Source organism: Arachis hypogaea, chromosome 5 (assembly GCF_003086295.3).
Source record: "Arachis hypogaea cultivar Tifrunner chromosome 5, arahy.Tifrunner.gnm2.J5K5, whole genome shotgun sequence".
NCBI classification, from domain to species: Eukaryota; Viridiplantae; Streptophyta; class Magnoliopsida; order Fabales; family Fabaceae; genus Arachis; species Arachis hypogaea.
In genome coordinates, this window is record NC_092040.1 from 5,064,080 (window position 1) to 5,078,754 (window position 14,675).

The window sequence follows — 14,675 nt, forward strand, 5'->3', positions numbered from 1 at the left end:
ACTCCTTCACCGCAAAAAGGTTCGTCTCGGATTTATTTATATATGTTCGCATGAAAGTTCGTTGGAATTGGATTTTTATCAACAGTTGTTAACTGATTTTGAGTTTTGACCTAAGTTTTTTCCTTTCCTTTTATTTAATTTTTTCAGCCTGAGGAAGCTGAAGTGGAATCCTGAAGATGACAAGAGCAGTTGAAGTGCTATTTCATTTTGTCAAATGATTTTGTGGTTCGCTTTTGATTAGATTAAATGATGGCTTGGATGGACTAGTTTAGTTTTAAAATGTAAACAAAGAAAATCATAGATATGGTTCTTAGTTCAGAAATACTCCAATCTTGATTGTATTCTTATCTATAATATATGGCTTTTATTGTGTTGAGATTGAAAGCTTGTATTTGAGGTGTATCTGAGATATTTCTGGCAACTGAAACAAAAGCTTGCAATTGCATTAATGAATACAGGCATGTCTCTATCTTTACATTGATTTAATGTATTATACATTCAGGTGTTGGATTTAGTAGAAATAAACTACTATTTTCTCCCATTATCATTCTTCTTCATAGACTCTCAGGAGTAAAATTTGTATGCTCCAACAATGGTCCAAGCCTTACTAACTTAGGTATGACAATGTTGTTCCTAACAGAACACACCAATGGATTCTCCCACTGCAATATGGAACCCACAAAGTATGCACGAACAGTGAGAGGAAACACTCGGGGCCATCTTTCACTGCCATATGACCTCAAAGCTTCTTCAACTGATGAGTGGTCCTCATTAGACTTGATGGCCCTTGCAAGCTTCTTAGCAAGAACCACAGCATCCTCAAGTGCACAACATGCTCCTTGCCCCAGATTCGGAGTCATCGGATGCCAAGCATCTCCGACCACCACCACTTTACCAGCAGAAGCAGGTGGACTTACGGCCGGCCAAAGCCACCGATCTACCAGCGGAGTCTTGCTGACAGTCTCGTCGGCTGTAGCGTCCACTATGTCCAAAAGCTCCGAAGGCCAATTCTTGACTAGTTCTTTAGCTTCCTTCTTAAGAACACTTGGATCAGTTATTTTTGGACCTGCCATTCAACTCAAACTATTTTTCAAATGAACCAAGATAACTTCAAGATTCAACTTTCATAGATTGTTGGTATAAAATATGTCTATATAGATAATCTAATTATGTATAGAGCTATCATTTAGGACCTGGGGATGAACTGTTAAAGCAGATGAACCAGTAAACTTTTGTTGGAGAAACAGGAACATATCCTGCACGCACTCCTCTACCGTAGATATAATTTACTCTTGGTTCATAAGGCTGTCCTTCTGAATAAGAAGCAAGTCCACGGAAAGCACAATGACCAACATAATTTGCCTCAGAAAACCCCATCCACTTTGCTATTGGTGATCGAATCCCATCACAACCTATCAAAATCTAATTATTCATGAGATTAACTTATTAGAGAGAATCATAATTGGCCATCATATTTCAATCACATAACTAATTACTCATTTCGTTGTTACTGCTACTTTTTGTTACATTCTTGGATCAATATATATGGAATTTAAGCTGAGCTAATTAAACCAGAATATACACTACTAACCTTTGCAAGAAGCTTAGACCCATCTGCAAGTTCCAACAAGGTTTCTCCATCTGGATTTGATTCAATCCTTGCTAGCTTTGAAGAAAACTGAATTACATCGTGGGAGAGCTGGGCAGCTAAGGTTTCCAAAAGTACTCGCCTTTCCACAGCTCGCACCTCTTGGCTGCAGCATACCCCTTCTTTAACAATTTGATAAACAGAGAAACTTATAGTATAAACTAAGCCACCAAAAGGTAAATTAAAAAAGCTTGGGATTTTTTAGTCGAGCCTACCTTTGATCCTCTTGTTTAAAAGTGAAGGAGCGTAGTTCTCTGCCATCTTCAGACTTCACCACCATCCTGTACAGCTGATAATATGAACCAGATCAAGCTCAGCTAATAATAATTAAGATTGAATAATAGTGATTACTATAATAATGTACCCTTGAATTTCCAAGAAGTGAGGTCTGAGATAATGAGCGATTCCAATAGCATCGAGTACCCTCCAGCCGTTCTTGAAGAGGGTGAGGGAAGTGCCACCGGTTCGAAGGGAGTCAGCCTGCTCAAGAACGAGGGACTTAACTCCAAGCCTGTGAAGGGAGACAGCAGTTGCAAGGCCAGCAATGCCAGCACCCACGATAACAACATCTTCCTTCCGGACTTGAGCCTTCATTTCAGATTTGCTTCTGTGGTGGTTCTGGTACTTCTGTTTTCGGAGTTGGAAGAACAAATTAGATGTTGTGGCGTGAGAAGAAGAAGGTAGAAGAGGTTTGGGAAAGGCAAGAGACGCGGTTGTTGTTGATGATGTGGCCATGGATGAAGCAAAGGATGATTGTTGAATCGTGAATGCTGGCTATGCCAACCAACATACAGAGGTCATAGGAGATAGTAACGGTGCATGTGTGGCTGCGTGTTCAGCCTTCCGCCGTAGAAACGAGTGGTGACTGCTCACTCAGGATCATTTCTTCATTTTTTTTTCTCTTTTGGAAAATACTATTATATTTACCAGCATTTCTCCATGAAAAAAATTAGAAATTATTTATTTATTTATTTTAAATAATTAATCATGTTATTAAACAAATTATATAAAATAATATATATAAATATATGTTTTTTTTCATGTTTTTAAGTTTTAACAATTCTTCATAATTTCCTAAGCTAACAAATACTTTGGAATTTTTTATTTAAATAAATAAAATAAAATTATTAATTACCGAAATAAATAATTTTAAAATGTATCTCGTTTACACAGAGTTGTGTCTCACCGGCTATAAAAGGATGTCTAATCATTGGTATTTTTCACAAACTTTTTGTATCATATTCCTCACAAATACAATGCATGGCCAGTAATAGTCCGTACATAGTTGTGCTTGTGTATCCCAACTGCCGTATGAGAAATGGCGACAACGGGGTGACCTATGTGCCGGACGACCTACCTCTCGCACCACCGCCCATTCATGTTGCCATTCCAGTGGATGAGGCAGAGGAGGGCGACGAGGAGTCGGACAAGGATTACGTGGCGGACAGTGGTGAAAGCGAATCGTTTGGTAGTGGGGATGAGAATGAGTGTTCCGGAGACACCCGTTCCGCTGCGAACCGCCATGTCCTGCCTCCACCTCTTCTGATACCGGCGCTTTCGGCAGTTCCATCTCACTATCACAGTCTTGATTTGCACGCCATGCACGAGAGGACTCCGGTTCTTGACACGGGTGAAGAGGATTACAACCTAGATGGAAGTGGAGAGTTTCGGGTTGGCCACAAGTTTAGAAGCCGAGAGACAGTGCTTCAGGGTGTGAAGAACTACAGTATTCGGAGGAGTGCGGAGTACTGAGTGATAGAATCGGACTGGATAAAGTTCCATGTGCAGTGCCGACAAACTGATAATGGGTGTCAATGGAGCCTCCGTGTGGCACTTCGACAGAACCTTGAATACTGGTAATATTAAGTTTATATGTGTCTTTCAATACTTCATTACGATATCGTAAGTAGTTGTACAAAGTGCCCAAAGCAATCATGTGTTTTTGTGTTCAGGGAGGTTCGGAGGGTGGGTGGAGTGCATGCTTGTCTAGCCCCCACCATGTCTCAAGACTATTGTCAGCTAGACAGCAGTCTGATATGCCGGGTCATCTTGCCATTGATTCAGTCTAACCCGTCTGGCAGCATTCCAGTTTTGCAAAGTGCGATCCAAGCGAGCTATCACTTCAAACTATCGTACAGAAAGGTGTGGATGGCCAAGTAGAAGGTAATTGCACAACTCTATGGGGATTGGGAGGAGTCGTACAATAAGGTTCTCAAGTTGCTTCAGGCCATGCAGAGCTATTTTTCTGGTACCATTTGTGACCTCCGCGTCAAACCATTCTACGATGGGCACTTCCTGGTACGTGACTGCAGTATGTTCGACAAGGTATTTTGGTCTTTCCCGTCATGTGTAGAAGCCTTCAAGCATTGCAAGCCCTTTGTCTCTGTAGATGGTACGCATTTGTATGGCAGGTATGGTGGTGTCTTACTTATTGCGGTGGCGCAAGATGTGAATAGCAACATTCTGCCTATTGCCTTTGCCATTGTGGAGTCCGAGAGCACCGAGTCATGGTCGTTCTTCCTAACTAATCTGAGACGCCACGTGATGATTGGATTTTTTACGGTTTAGAATTTCTCAAATAAAATCTCGTCGAAGTATAGTTTCTAAACCAAGCAATAATCCTTTCATACAAAAATTTGTTTGTCACAAGTACAAACCCCTAAAATCTATAAACCGAAGTATTTAAACCTCGGGTCGTTCTCCCTAGGATTTACAATAAAGTGTCTTGTTATTGGTTGTGAGTTATAATTGGGGTTTTTAAGATTTTAGACAAGAAATATAAATGGCAAAGAAAATAAACTAACAACTAGCAAAGCTCTTGGCAAGATATGAGAACTAGAAGTCCTATCCTAGTTATCCTCCTCAATTGTGATGGCAAATTGTCCATTGCTCCCACTTAGTTAACCTCTAACCATGGAGGAAAGTCAAGTGGATGAATCAATTTGATTCCTCAAGTCCTAATCAACTCCTAAAGGAATGACTAGCTTTAGAGGCATTCAAATCAATTAGCAACTTCTAATTATCAATCAACAAAGGAATTAGATAACTCAAGAGTCACTAATTACTCTACCTAGGCCAAGAGGAACAAAACCTACACTAAAATCCAACCAAGCATTTCATCAAACACTTGGAAGGCACAAAAGAAAAGCATAGTAAATTGAGAATAAGAATAGAATCTAACAACAATTATTGCAATGAATTAACAACAACAATCAAGGAAATCACAATTATCATGAATTACCTCAAATTGCATTATTGAAAGAAAATAAAAGAACAACAATCTATCCAAAACAAAATGAAGAATTACAATTATTAAAGCACATAACTAGAAAGAGGAAGAGGAGAAGATTAAGAATTGGTAAAGGAAAAATGAATCAAAGCATGAATTAAATCTAGATCTAAGAAGGGAGATTAACCTAAACCTAATCCTAATTCTAGAGAGAAGTGAGAGAGCTTCTCTCTCTAAAACTAACTCTAAACTAATCCTAATTATGCTATATGCTTCCTAAGATTCAATAATGATGATGATCACTTCCCCTCAATCCTTGATCCTTTTATTCCTTTCTCCTAGCAATTGGCGCCAAAAATGGGTTCAGAAACCCTCTCAAATCGCCAGGCACGTGTTACTTTAATGAAGTCATGTGCGGTCATCGACGCGTGCGCCGGTACGCGTGCGCGTCCCTGGCCGATTCTACAATGTGCGCGCGAGCGCCTTGTGCGCGTGCGCGTGCTTGGCTAAGATAAATTCTTTTGTCTTTTGTGCTTCTCTCCATTTGCATGCTTCCTTCCTTGCTCCTTTGATCCATGCCTAGCCTATTTCAATCCTGGAATTACTAGCAAACACATCAAGGCATCTTATGGAATCAAAGAGAAATTAGAATTCATCAAAATAAGGCTTAAAAAGCATGTTTTTACACTTAAGCATAAATATGGGAGAGATAACAAAACTATGCCAATTCATAGGCTAAATGTGACAAAAGGTTATCAAAACACTCTAAATTCAATACAAGATAAACCCTAAAAATGGGGTTTATCACCACGTCACCCCATAAGACGGCTCGCTAGTTATCTCCGACAAATCTCAGGCTATCAAGGTAGCGCTTAGTGCCGATGACAGCGGTTGGCATCCCCCTAGAGCCTACCATGCTTACTGCATAAGACACATGAATGCGAACTTCATGACACGGTTCAAGTCAGCCGAGGACAAGAGGTACCTCATTAACGCTGCTTATAGTCCAAGCAAGGCCGGTTACGAGTGGTACATAGATGCGTTGAGAGGAGTCTCGCCAACCATGGTTGAGTGGGCTTGTAGCATCGGGCATACTGTCAAAGGGTCTCAGGATCGTCGATGGGGGGGCATCTGTCAGACACGATCATGCAACCAGACCAGCTTCAGCGTGAATGACTCCTTCCTCTGTGCCGCCTGCTTTGCCGCCACTGGAGGCCTGGCACCAAGCAGCTGCTCCACCATCACCCACGTCTCAGTGTTGTACCACCGACCAAAGTCATGAAGGCACCCCCAACGGAGTTTTTGTGTGCACGTAGGCTCAGGTGGTACGCCACGTCCTGCAGGGTGATAGTGACCTCACCCCACGGGAGATGAAACATGTGTGTCTCCGGACGTCATCGCTCCACAAGTGCCGAAATCAGGGAATCGTCAAATGTGAAGTCCCTGAGCGGCACCGTGTCGCCGAATCCGGCCTCAACCAGATACGGGACGATGGCGTCAGGTGGAGGAAGGGTATGGGTGACTCGCCTGGGCAATAGAAGGCGAGGCCTCTGCAGAATGAGAAATAAATTTTTTACCTATAAGTAGATAATAATACATTTTTCTACTCTACTTAAGAACAAAGTACTATTCCTACTTAGGAACATACTACCATGTGTCTACTCTATAGCTGTCTCTAACTTACTTATGTCGGTAAGCAAATCATAATTAAGTCATACAAATCTTACATAAGCAAATATTATTCTAGTTTCATCATACAGTCCAACCCCTAAAGTATCTTACTCAGTGCTTGTCACTACGTCACTACCCTAACAATGTTCACATGCTATAAGATTAACCAAACATAACGCAACTAACCTCAAAGTCGGCCGTCCCAACGTAATGCGAAGTCTCGTTTAGTCTGTTGATGTCACCGTCGTTGCCCGCCTGGCGTGCCATCACCGTATCGGACTCAAATATGGTAGAAAACGGTTAAAAGATGGGAGAAAGAGTTTGACTAAGTCAAAGTAGGGTACAGGAACAAACTATAAACAACTTATACTTATAACCGCCGTTCAGCTCGTTTACAGTGTAAACGAGATACACCTAATGTCATCTCATTTACAGTATAAACGAGATATGACTGGAGAACGTAAAATGGTAAATATTTTTAAAATTATTTATTTCGATAATTAATAGTTTTATTTTATTTATTTAAATAAAAAATCTAATATCTTGAGATTACTAAACTTTTTATACCAATGAACATTCTCTAGTATTTTAGACTATTACAAAGTGAATATAATTTATTATTTTTAGTCCATTATTAATTAATAATATTTAAATATATTGATTAAAAATATAATATTAGACTGTTAAACTAAACATACTAATATAAATTAAAATGGTTGATCTTAAACTCTTTTATTTTAGAGTTTAGATTATATACTTTTCAATTTTACAAAATAACATGAATATATAAAAGGAAGCATTACATAAATATTAACAAGCATGTCAAAATATGAAATAATGATTATTTTTTATATCTATACCCATATATTACCATAATTATTAATTAAATCTTCATGTTAGAAAATAAATTAGAATCAATTAGCATCATTTATATTTATATAGAATATCTTTATATTAATTATAGAATTATATGTTTTTATTATTTTGATTCTTCTAGTGCGTATATATATATATATATATATATATATATATATATTATATATATATATATTATATATATATATATATATATATATATATATATATATATCATCACATAATTCAATAATATACAAATTCTTTTTTCAGTTTACTCTCTTGTTTCTAACATAGTATCAGAGTCATGGTATCTTTCTTGAAAAGGATAGGTTATTTTTTTAATATAAAATTAGCGTATTTTTCATACTTTTTTTTTTGTGCCATTTGTTTTCCTTCTCTTTTGTCAATACTTTGATACTTTCTCACCTCACCGATGAGTTCATTCACTACTTACTTATTCTCATTAAGAAATCATATGTTTTTCGTCACCTTCCGATAATTTGTCATCTCTGCACTTTGTCACTTTTTCAGGCAGTTTGCCATCTTTTTAGTAGTTTTTCAGCAATTGACCACTCTTGCGGCATTTTCGTCTGCCCTTTTCTTGTGGTAGTTTCGTCTGTGTTCTCTTCCAACAGTTTCATCTACACTTCCTTTCAACAGTTCCGTCTACACTTTTCTTGTGCCAGTTTCATCTGTGTTTTTTTTTGCAGTTTCGTCTACGTTTCTTTGTAGCAGTTTCGTCTGCATTTTTTGTGGCAGTTCCGTCTGCGTTTCCTTCCGACAGTTCCGTCTGCACCCGTGCATTTTATCAGTTTATGCATTTTTTTATTTCGTTGTTTTAAATAAGTTTCAAACTTAGTTGTCACTCGAGTTTGGGAGGATGTTAGAGTATAATTCGGATCAATTAGTATTATTTAGTATATCTGAATATTTATTATAGAATATTACGTATTTATTTCTTTAATTTTTTTAGCACCTATAAATACCTTTTTATATTGTATCATTCTATACAACTTAAATACACACAAATATTTTTCTCTATTGTTCTCTCTTATCTGATGGCTCTATTGACTGCTATAGGGCACGCTTGGTTGCTCAAGATTGTACCCAAGAGTATGGTATTAATTATTAAGAGGCTTTTGCTCCTGTTGCTCGTCTCACATCTGTTCAAGCTCTTCTTGTCATTGTTGCAATTAAAAAGAGGTCTCTCAGTCAGATGCACGTGAAGAATGCATTTCTTAATGGAGATTTGAAAAAGAAGGTCTATATGAAATCACTTCTAGATTATCCTTGTCCTTTTAGGAAAGTCTGGCTCATTTGCAAGACACTTTATGGTCTTAAGCAAACTCCTCGTGAATGGTTTGACAAGTTTAGCACCACTATCTACAATCTCGGTTTCACTTGCAGCCCTCATGAGAATGCCCTTTTTATTCGTAAAAGTGAATGTGGAGTTGTTCTTCTACTTTTGTATGTTGATGACATGATCATTACTGGAGATGATGTTGATGGTATCTCTGATCTCAAAACCTCCCTTCATCGTACTTTTGAGATGAAAGATGTTGGTTCTCTGATAAACCCCATTTGTATGGCTTATCTTATGCTTGATTTAGGGGATTTTATAACCTTTTACCCACATTTATGCAATGAAATAGCATGGTTTTGTATATTCTCCTTTAATTGTGCTCAAGAGTGAAAACATGCTTTTTAGATCTTAAAATAGCTAAATATAATTTACCTTGATTCCATTAGATGCCTTGATATGTTTGTTAAGTGATTTAAGGTTTAGGAGGCAAAGATTGGATCAAGGGGATGAAGAAAGAAAGCATGAAAAGTTGGAGAACTCATGAAGAAATAAAAGAACCGGAAAGCTGTCAAGCCGACCTCTTCGCATTTAAACGACAATAACTTGAGCTACAGAGGTCCAAATGATGCGGTTCCAGTTGGGTTGAAAAGCTAACATCCGGGGTTTCGAAACGATATAAGATTTGCCATTGTTGCATTGCGCATAGAAACAAAATTTTGTTTGAAAGGATTTGTGTTGGTTTAGAAACTATACTTCGACGAGATTTCATTTGGAAAATTCTAAACCGTCAAAAATCCAATCATCAAAATGGCGCCGTTGCCGGGGAGATGCAATGGTGTTGTGTTATTGGTTATTGTACATATGTGAATATTGTGAATAGGTTTATCTTTTGTTTGTTTCTTAATTTTTGTTAGTTTTATTTTGTTCTCTTACTATGAATTCTCACTTTGGCTTTGAATTTGGTTCTAATTGTGTTGTAGGAAATATGGACTTTAATGGCAACATGTACCATGGATGGAACCAACAAAGATGGGAGGAGCCTCAAGGAATTGATCACTCCTATTGGCAACAACCTCCGGATACTTATAGGTATAATTTCTATCCTAATGCATGTCAATTTAACGGCTATGATGACTATTTTTGTGACACTCAACAACCACCATCATATGCCTATGAATCTCATCCTCAACATGAACCTCAACCATTCTCACAAGCCTTTCCATACCAAGCACCTTCCTATGATCCATATCCATCATATGACCAATCATCCATACCATATTTTTATGGCCATTATGAGCAAGAACCTCTAGAATCACCACAACCATATCAAGATTACTCCCAAGAACCACTTCAATACTCACCATCTCCATACCTTTACCAAGAAGAACCACCTTCCTACCATGAACCCTCTCTCCAAAATAATGAACCTTCCTATTCACCCCAAGCCCCAATAGACGATTCTCTCACTTTGTTACTTCAAGGACAAGAAGCCATGAAGCGGGATACACTTGAGTTTGTGACCAATTTGACCAAGGTGGTGCACACTTTAGCCCACCAATGTTTGAATACTCAAGGTGCTTCCGTAGCCCCATTTGAAAAGTCAAAAGAAGAACAAAGCATGAAGGAGAAATTGGAAAATCCGGTGGAGAAGGAGGAGTCGAATTTTGTGTTGGAACAACTAGAGGAAGCCATGATTGTTGAAGAAAAGGAAGAAGTGGTTGAAGATTTAGGAGATGTTGAAAGTCCAAGGGAATGTAGCATCATGGAGCACTCTTCCAAGAAGCTTGACATTGATATTGAGGAGGGTGCGCAACCTCCAAGGCATATCATCGTTGGAGACTTGGAGGAGGCTTATCAAGAGATGGATTCAATCATGGATGAATTTCTCTCTACAATGGAATCTTCTCCCATTGGACGTGGAGTTGAAATTATAGAAGAGTGTGCACAACCTCCCATACCCTTGGTGAGCAATGAGAAAGAGATCTACCAAGGAGAAAAAGTTGGCATGGTGTATATCGAAATTGAAGAATATGAAGAGGATGATCAAGAGATGGATTTGTCCATCAATGAATTCCTATCCAAAATTGAATCACCTCTCATTGGGCAAGAAACTGAAGCTCTTGAAGACAAGGTAAAAGGTTGAAATTGAAGAAGTTTGTGAAGAGGTGGAAACACATAAAGAAGAGCCTAAAGAAGTAAACCTTGCATTGTCTAAGTGTGGGGAGGTCCCCCTTCCCAAGTCACCATCCAACACAACATTCAAGTGGGTAAAATTCTTATCCCTAAGCTTTACTTTCTCACTTGAATATGGTTTAATTGGAAATGATGGTCAACTTAGAGCTCTTTGTGGAGTTAAGAGTAGGAAAGAATTGTGTAGTGGTTGGAAACGTCATTTTAAGCTCATGATGGTTGCAAGTCCAAAATTCAAGAGCAATGGTTGGTATAGAACCGAATTGCATGGGTCTAGGAAGTTGTTTGGAAGCCTCTTTGAGAATTCCAAGGCCACACCACCCGGATGGAATAATGATGATCAATTTAAGGACGGGTGTCAAAACAAAGTGTGGGATCCCGGATCGCACAATGAAAATCAAATTTGGGAGCTCATGGTTTGTGGAGAACTCCATCAAAGCTTGAAGATATTGAAATTGAAGAATGGAGCTTATTGGAGATTCAAGCATTGGTGGAAGTTCCAAGATGAGTACAAGCACAAGCCACCTTGAGAAGAGCTCCCCATAAGTCCAACTTAAGGACTTAAACTAAAAGTGCTAGGTGGGAGACACCCCACCATGGTAAACTCTTTCCATCATCTTTTAGTTTTGTTTAATAAGTGATTTGAGTTGCCATTGTAGGTAGATTTTCATTTCATATTGATTTGTTTGTAAAGATTGGTTGTTAGTATGTTGTATTCATTAGTAGTAGATGAATAAATCCTAAAATCAAATTGCATTTTTGTGAATTGTTTGATATTTGATTGAATAAAGAAGAGTTTTAGACATTATAAGGAGCTCTTGGGCATTTTTTCTGCTTTTTGATAAAAAAAAAGGGCATTGCACGCGCGCGCATTGCACTTCTGCAACTTCTAGTACAAAAACCAGAGAGTTGTGCGCGCTTTGTGCCAGCATTGTGCTGGGAGCACAAGCTCATCCACGCGTAAGCGCGCTGTGCGCGCGTGCGGATCGTCCCTGCTGCATCCACGCGTGAGCGCGCTGTGCGCGCGCGCGCATTGCACCCTGCTTTTCTCCTTCCTTCTTTCTCCTTCTTTCCTCTTCTCTTCTTCTTTCTTTCTCATTTTTTTTCTTCTTCCTCTCTTGAAAGATTTTTTTTCTTTTCTCTTTTAATATAAATAAAAAAAAATTTTAATAAAAAAATATAATAATAAATAAATAAATAAATAAATAAAATACTAAATAAAAAAATTTTAAAATATAAAAAAAAAATTTCTCTTCTTCCATTTTCTTTTGTCTATTACATTTGCATACTTTTATTCTTTGCATTTTAATTTTGTTTCTATAATTTGTTCTCATTTTATTTTCTAAATTTCTCATTTTAATAATGGTGTTGAATTCTATCACTCAATTGTTGAGAATTTCTTGCATTTGTTTTGGTGCTTCATGACTTGTTACATTAATTGTAATATTTGTCAACACACAAGATTAGTGCTTTAATCATTCTTATTTCATTACCCTTTGTTTTTTTTCTTGTACCGCTTCATCATTGAGTTAGGATAGAATCAAATGCTTTCATGCGTATCACTAATCTTGTTTGTGTCAATTCTTATTTGATCTTGATGCTCAATATACTCTCCATGCTTTAACTTTACTCTTGCATCAAGTATCAGTTGATATGCCTTTTGCTTATATTGATTTCTCACTCACATGTTGTAGCTACCATGTAGTAGGGAATCGTACTCTTATTTGGCATTATCCCCCGCCTATGTCCTATTTACTTTGATATCTTTGTTGTAGGCTTAATTTTCTTTCTTTTTCTCTCCTTTTAGGCTGGCCACCAAGAAAGGAGGAAACGGAAAGGCTTTTAAATGGGGCAACGAACAAGTCATCCGCACAACCTTTCGAAGAAGCTCATCAATTGTAGCAACCCATCCACCTTGCTCTTCTTTGCATGCACCGAGGACGGTGCAATCTTCAAGTGTGGGGAGGTCGTTCGACCGATCTCCATGGGTAAAGATTTTCTTTTCAACACCAAATTTTTTATTTTCTTTGTTAGAGTAGCTATTGTATGATAGGTTGCATGTTAGTTAGAATTTGTACATATTCTTACCACTTCCTTCATATTAGGACTACTTGGTTATGGTGATGATTTCTTTTCCAAAAAAAAACTATGTTTTTAGGGCGCCCTACCAATTTGAAAATTTTTGTTGAACTTGCTTGAAAGAATTTATTTTGGAACATGATTTTTGAGCTAAGAACACAAGCTTGTGAGATTTGAGCCTAATTGTGTGGTTACATCTTATAACCACCCATTTTTCCTTCTTGTGTGCATTATTCTCTTTCTATGATTGTAATCTTTGATTTGTTTGAATCTATATGTCCCATTATTCCTTGTATTCATGCATTTATATGATTGAGGCCATCATTTCATTAGCTCACTTATCCAGATAGCCTTACCTTTTACTCTCCTTTGTTAGCCAATTTTGAGCCTACACTTAACCCATTTGTTCTTTAATTTAGCACATTACAAGCCTTAAAGTGGAAAATAATGAATGTCCTTTATTTGGATCTTTGATTGGCTTAGGCTAGTGAGTGTGAGTGTCATTCAAGAGTGGGAAAATTTTGGAACATTGGTTGGGATAAAAGGGTGTTTGTGTTTTGAATTTTTATATTGGGGAATTGGGTACATACTCATGTATTGATTAAATGTATAGACCTTATGCATTGATGTTCTTGTATATAGTTTGAAAGAAAAAGAAATAAAAGTGAAAAAGAAAAAAAGAAAAGAAAAGAAAAAAATGTAAATAGAAAAAAAAAAGAAAAAAAAAGAAGAGCAATAAAGGGGACAAAATGCCCCAAAGTGAAGCTCAATAAGAATCAATGCGTAAGTGTTGTGAAATGAAAAGAAAATGCATGAGTATGTGAAAAAGTGAGGAATGGGTAGTTAGATTAGTACTTAATTGTATAGGTCATTATATAGGTTAGGTGGGAAAGTTTAAGTTAATCAAAGATTCAAATCCTAAGTCCACTAGCCATATATGATCCTACCTTAACCCTAGCCCCATTACAACCTAAAGAAAAGACCTCATGATACATGTATGCATGCATTGAATAATTGTTGATTGTTAGAAGAAAAAAAAATCTTGGAAAGCATGATTAGGGGAGAATTGAGAGAATCAACCCCAAACACCGAGCGACTAGAGTGCAAACACTTCCGGTGAGGGTTTGATGCTCAACTCCTTGATTCCCGACTTTCATGAGCGTTCTTTTTGCAAGTCTACTTGAACTTCATTTTTATACTAAAATTGGTAGGATTCATGAATCGTCATATGACCTTAGCCCTACCGGTTTATACATGCTCTTGGAGGATTGATTTATTTTTAACCAAGTAGGTAGAATCATTTTACATCTAGTTGCATTTATGTAGATAGGATGCATATAGATAGGTTACATTGAATAAATGTTGATGCCCTTTACTTTCTCTTGGCTTAAGCATGAGGACATGCTTGGTTTAAGTGTGGGGAGGTTGATAAACCCCATTTGTATGGCTTATCTTATGCTTGATTTAGGGGATTTTATAACCTTTTACCCACATTTATGCAATGAAATAGCATGGTTTTGTATATTCTCCTTTAATTGTGCTCAAGAGTGAAAACATGCTTTTTAGATCTTAAAATAGCTAAATATAATTTACCTTGATTCCATTAGATGCCTTGATATGTTTGTTAAGTGATTTAAGGTTTAGGAGGCAAAGATTGGATCAAGGGGATGAAGAAAGAAAGCATGAAAAGTTGGAGA

At 37.5% G+C, this 14,675-nt stretch overlaps 1 protein-coding gene and 1 long non-coding RNA gene across 3 annotated transcripts; one reads left to right on the forward strand and one right to left on the reverse strand.

Moving 5' to 3' along the window:
- The first annotated feature begins 223 nt into the window (after positions 1-223).
- LOC140173306 (uncharacterized) lies at positions 224-1,371 on the forward strand. Its single transcript, XR_011861852.1, has 2 exons — positions 224-458; positions 641-1,371. It is a non-coding gene; the product is annotated as an uncharacterized lncRNA (long non-coding RNA).
- Positions 412-2,680, reverse strand: LOC112800369 (monooxygenase 2-like). 2 transcript variants are annotated; one of them, XM_025842605.3, is made up of 5 exons: positions 2,013-2,680; positions 1,864-1,929; positions 1,592-1,754; positions 1,194-1,422; positions 412-1,066 (listed from the first exon to the last, which is right to left on the reverse strand). In XM_025842605.3, the coding sequence occupies exons 1-5, from the start codon at positions 2,381-2,383 to the stop codon at positions 555-557; spliced, it is 1,341 nt and encodes a 446-aa protein (XP_025698390.1). In that variant the 5' UTR covers positions 2,384-2,680; the 3' UTR covers positions 412-554. The 2 variants fall into 2 exon arrangements, with proteins under 2 accessions (XP_025698390.1, XP_025698391.1); XM_025842606.3 differs by having other exon boundaries at positions 1,864-1,937; positions 2,013-2,579.
- Between the last annotated feature and the right edge of the window lie 11,995 nt (positions 2,681-14,675).

What these genes read in the sequence shown, in the direction of transcription:
- LOC112800369 (XM_025842605.3), bottom strand. Translation starts at nt 2,383, where the DNA reads ATGGCCACATCATCAACAACAACCGCGTCTCTTGCCTTTCCCAAACCT. An exon ending in CACTTCTTGGAAATTCAAGG is followed by an intron (nt 1,930 to 2,012) that starts GTACATTATTAT and finishes TCAGCTGTACAG; the next exon opens with GATGGTGGTGAAGTCTGAAG. An exon ending in GGTCTAAGCTTCTTGCAAAG is followed by an intron (nt 1,423 to 1,591) that starts GTTAGTAGTGTA and finishes ATGAATAATTAG; the next exon opens with ATTTTGATAGGTTGTGATGG.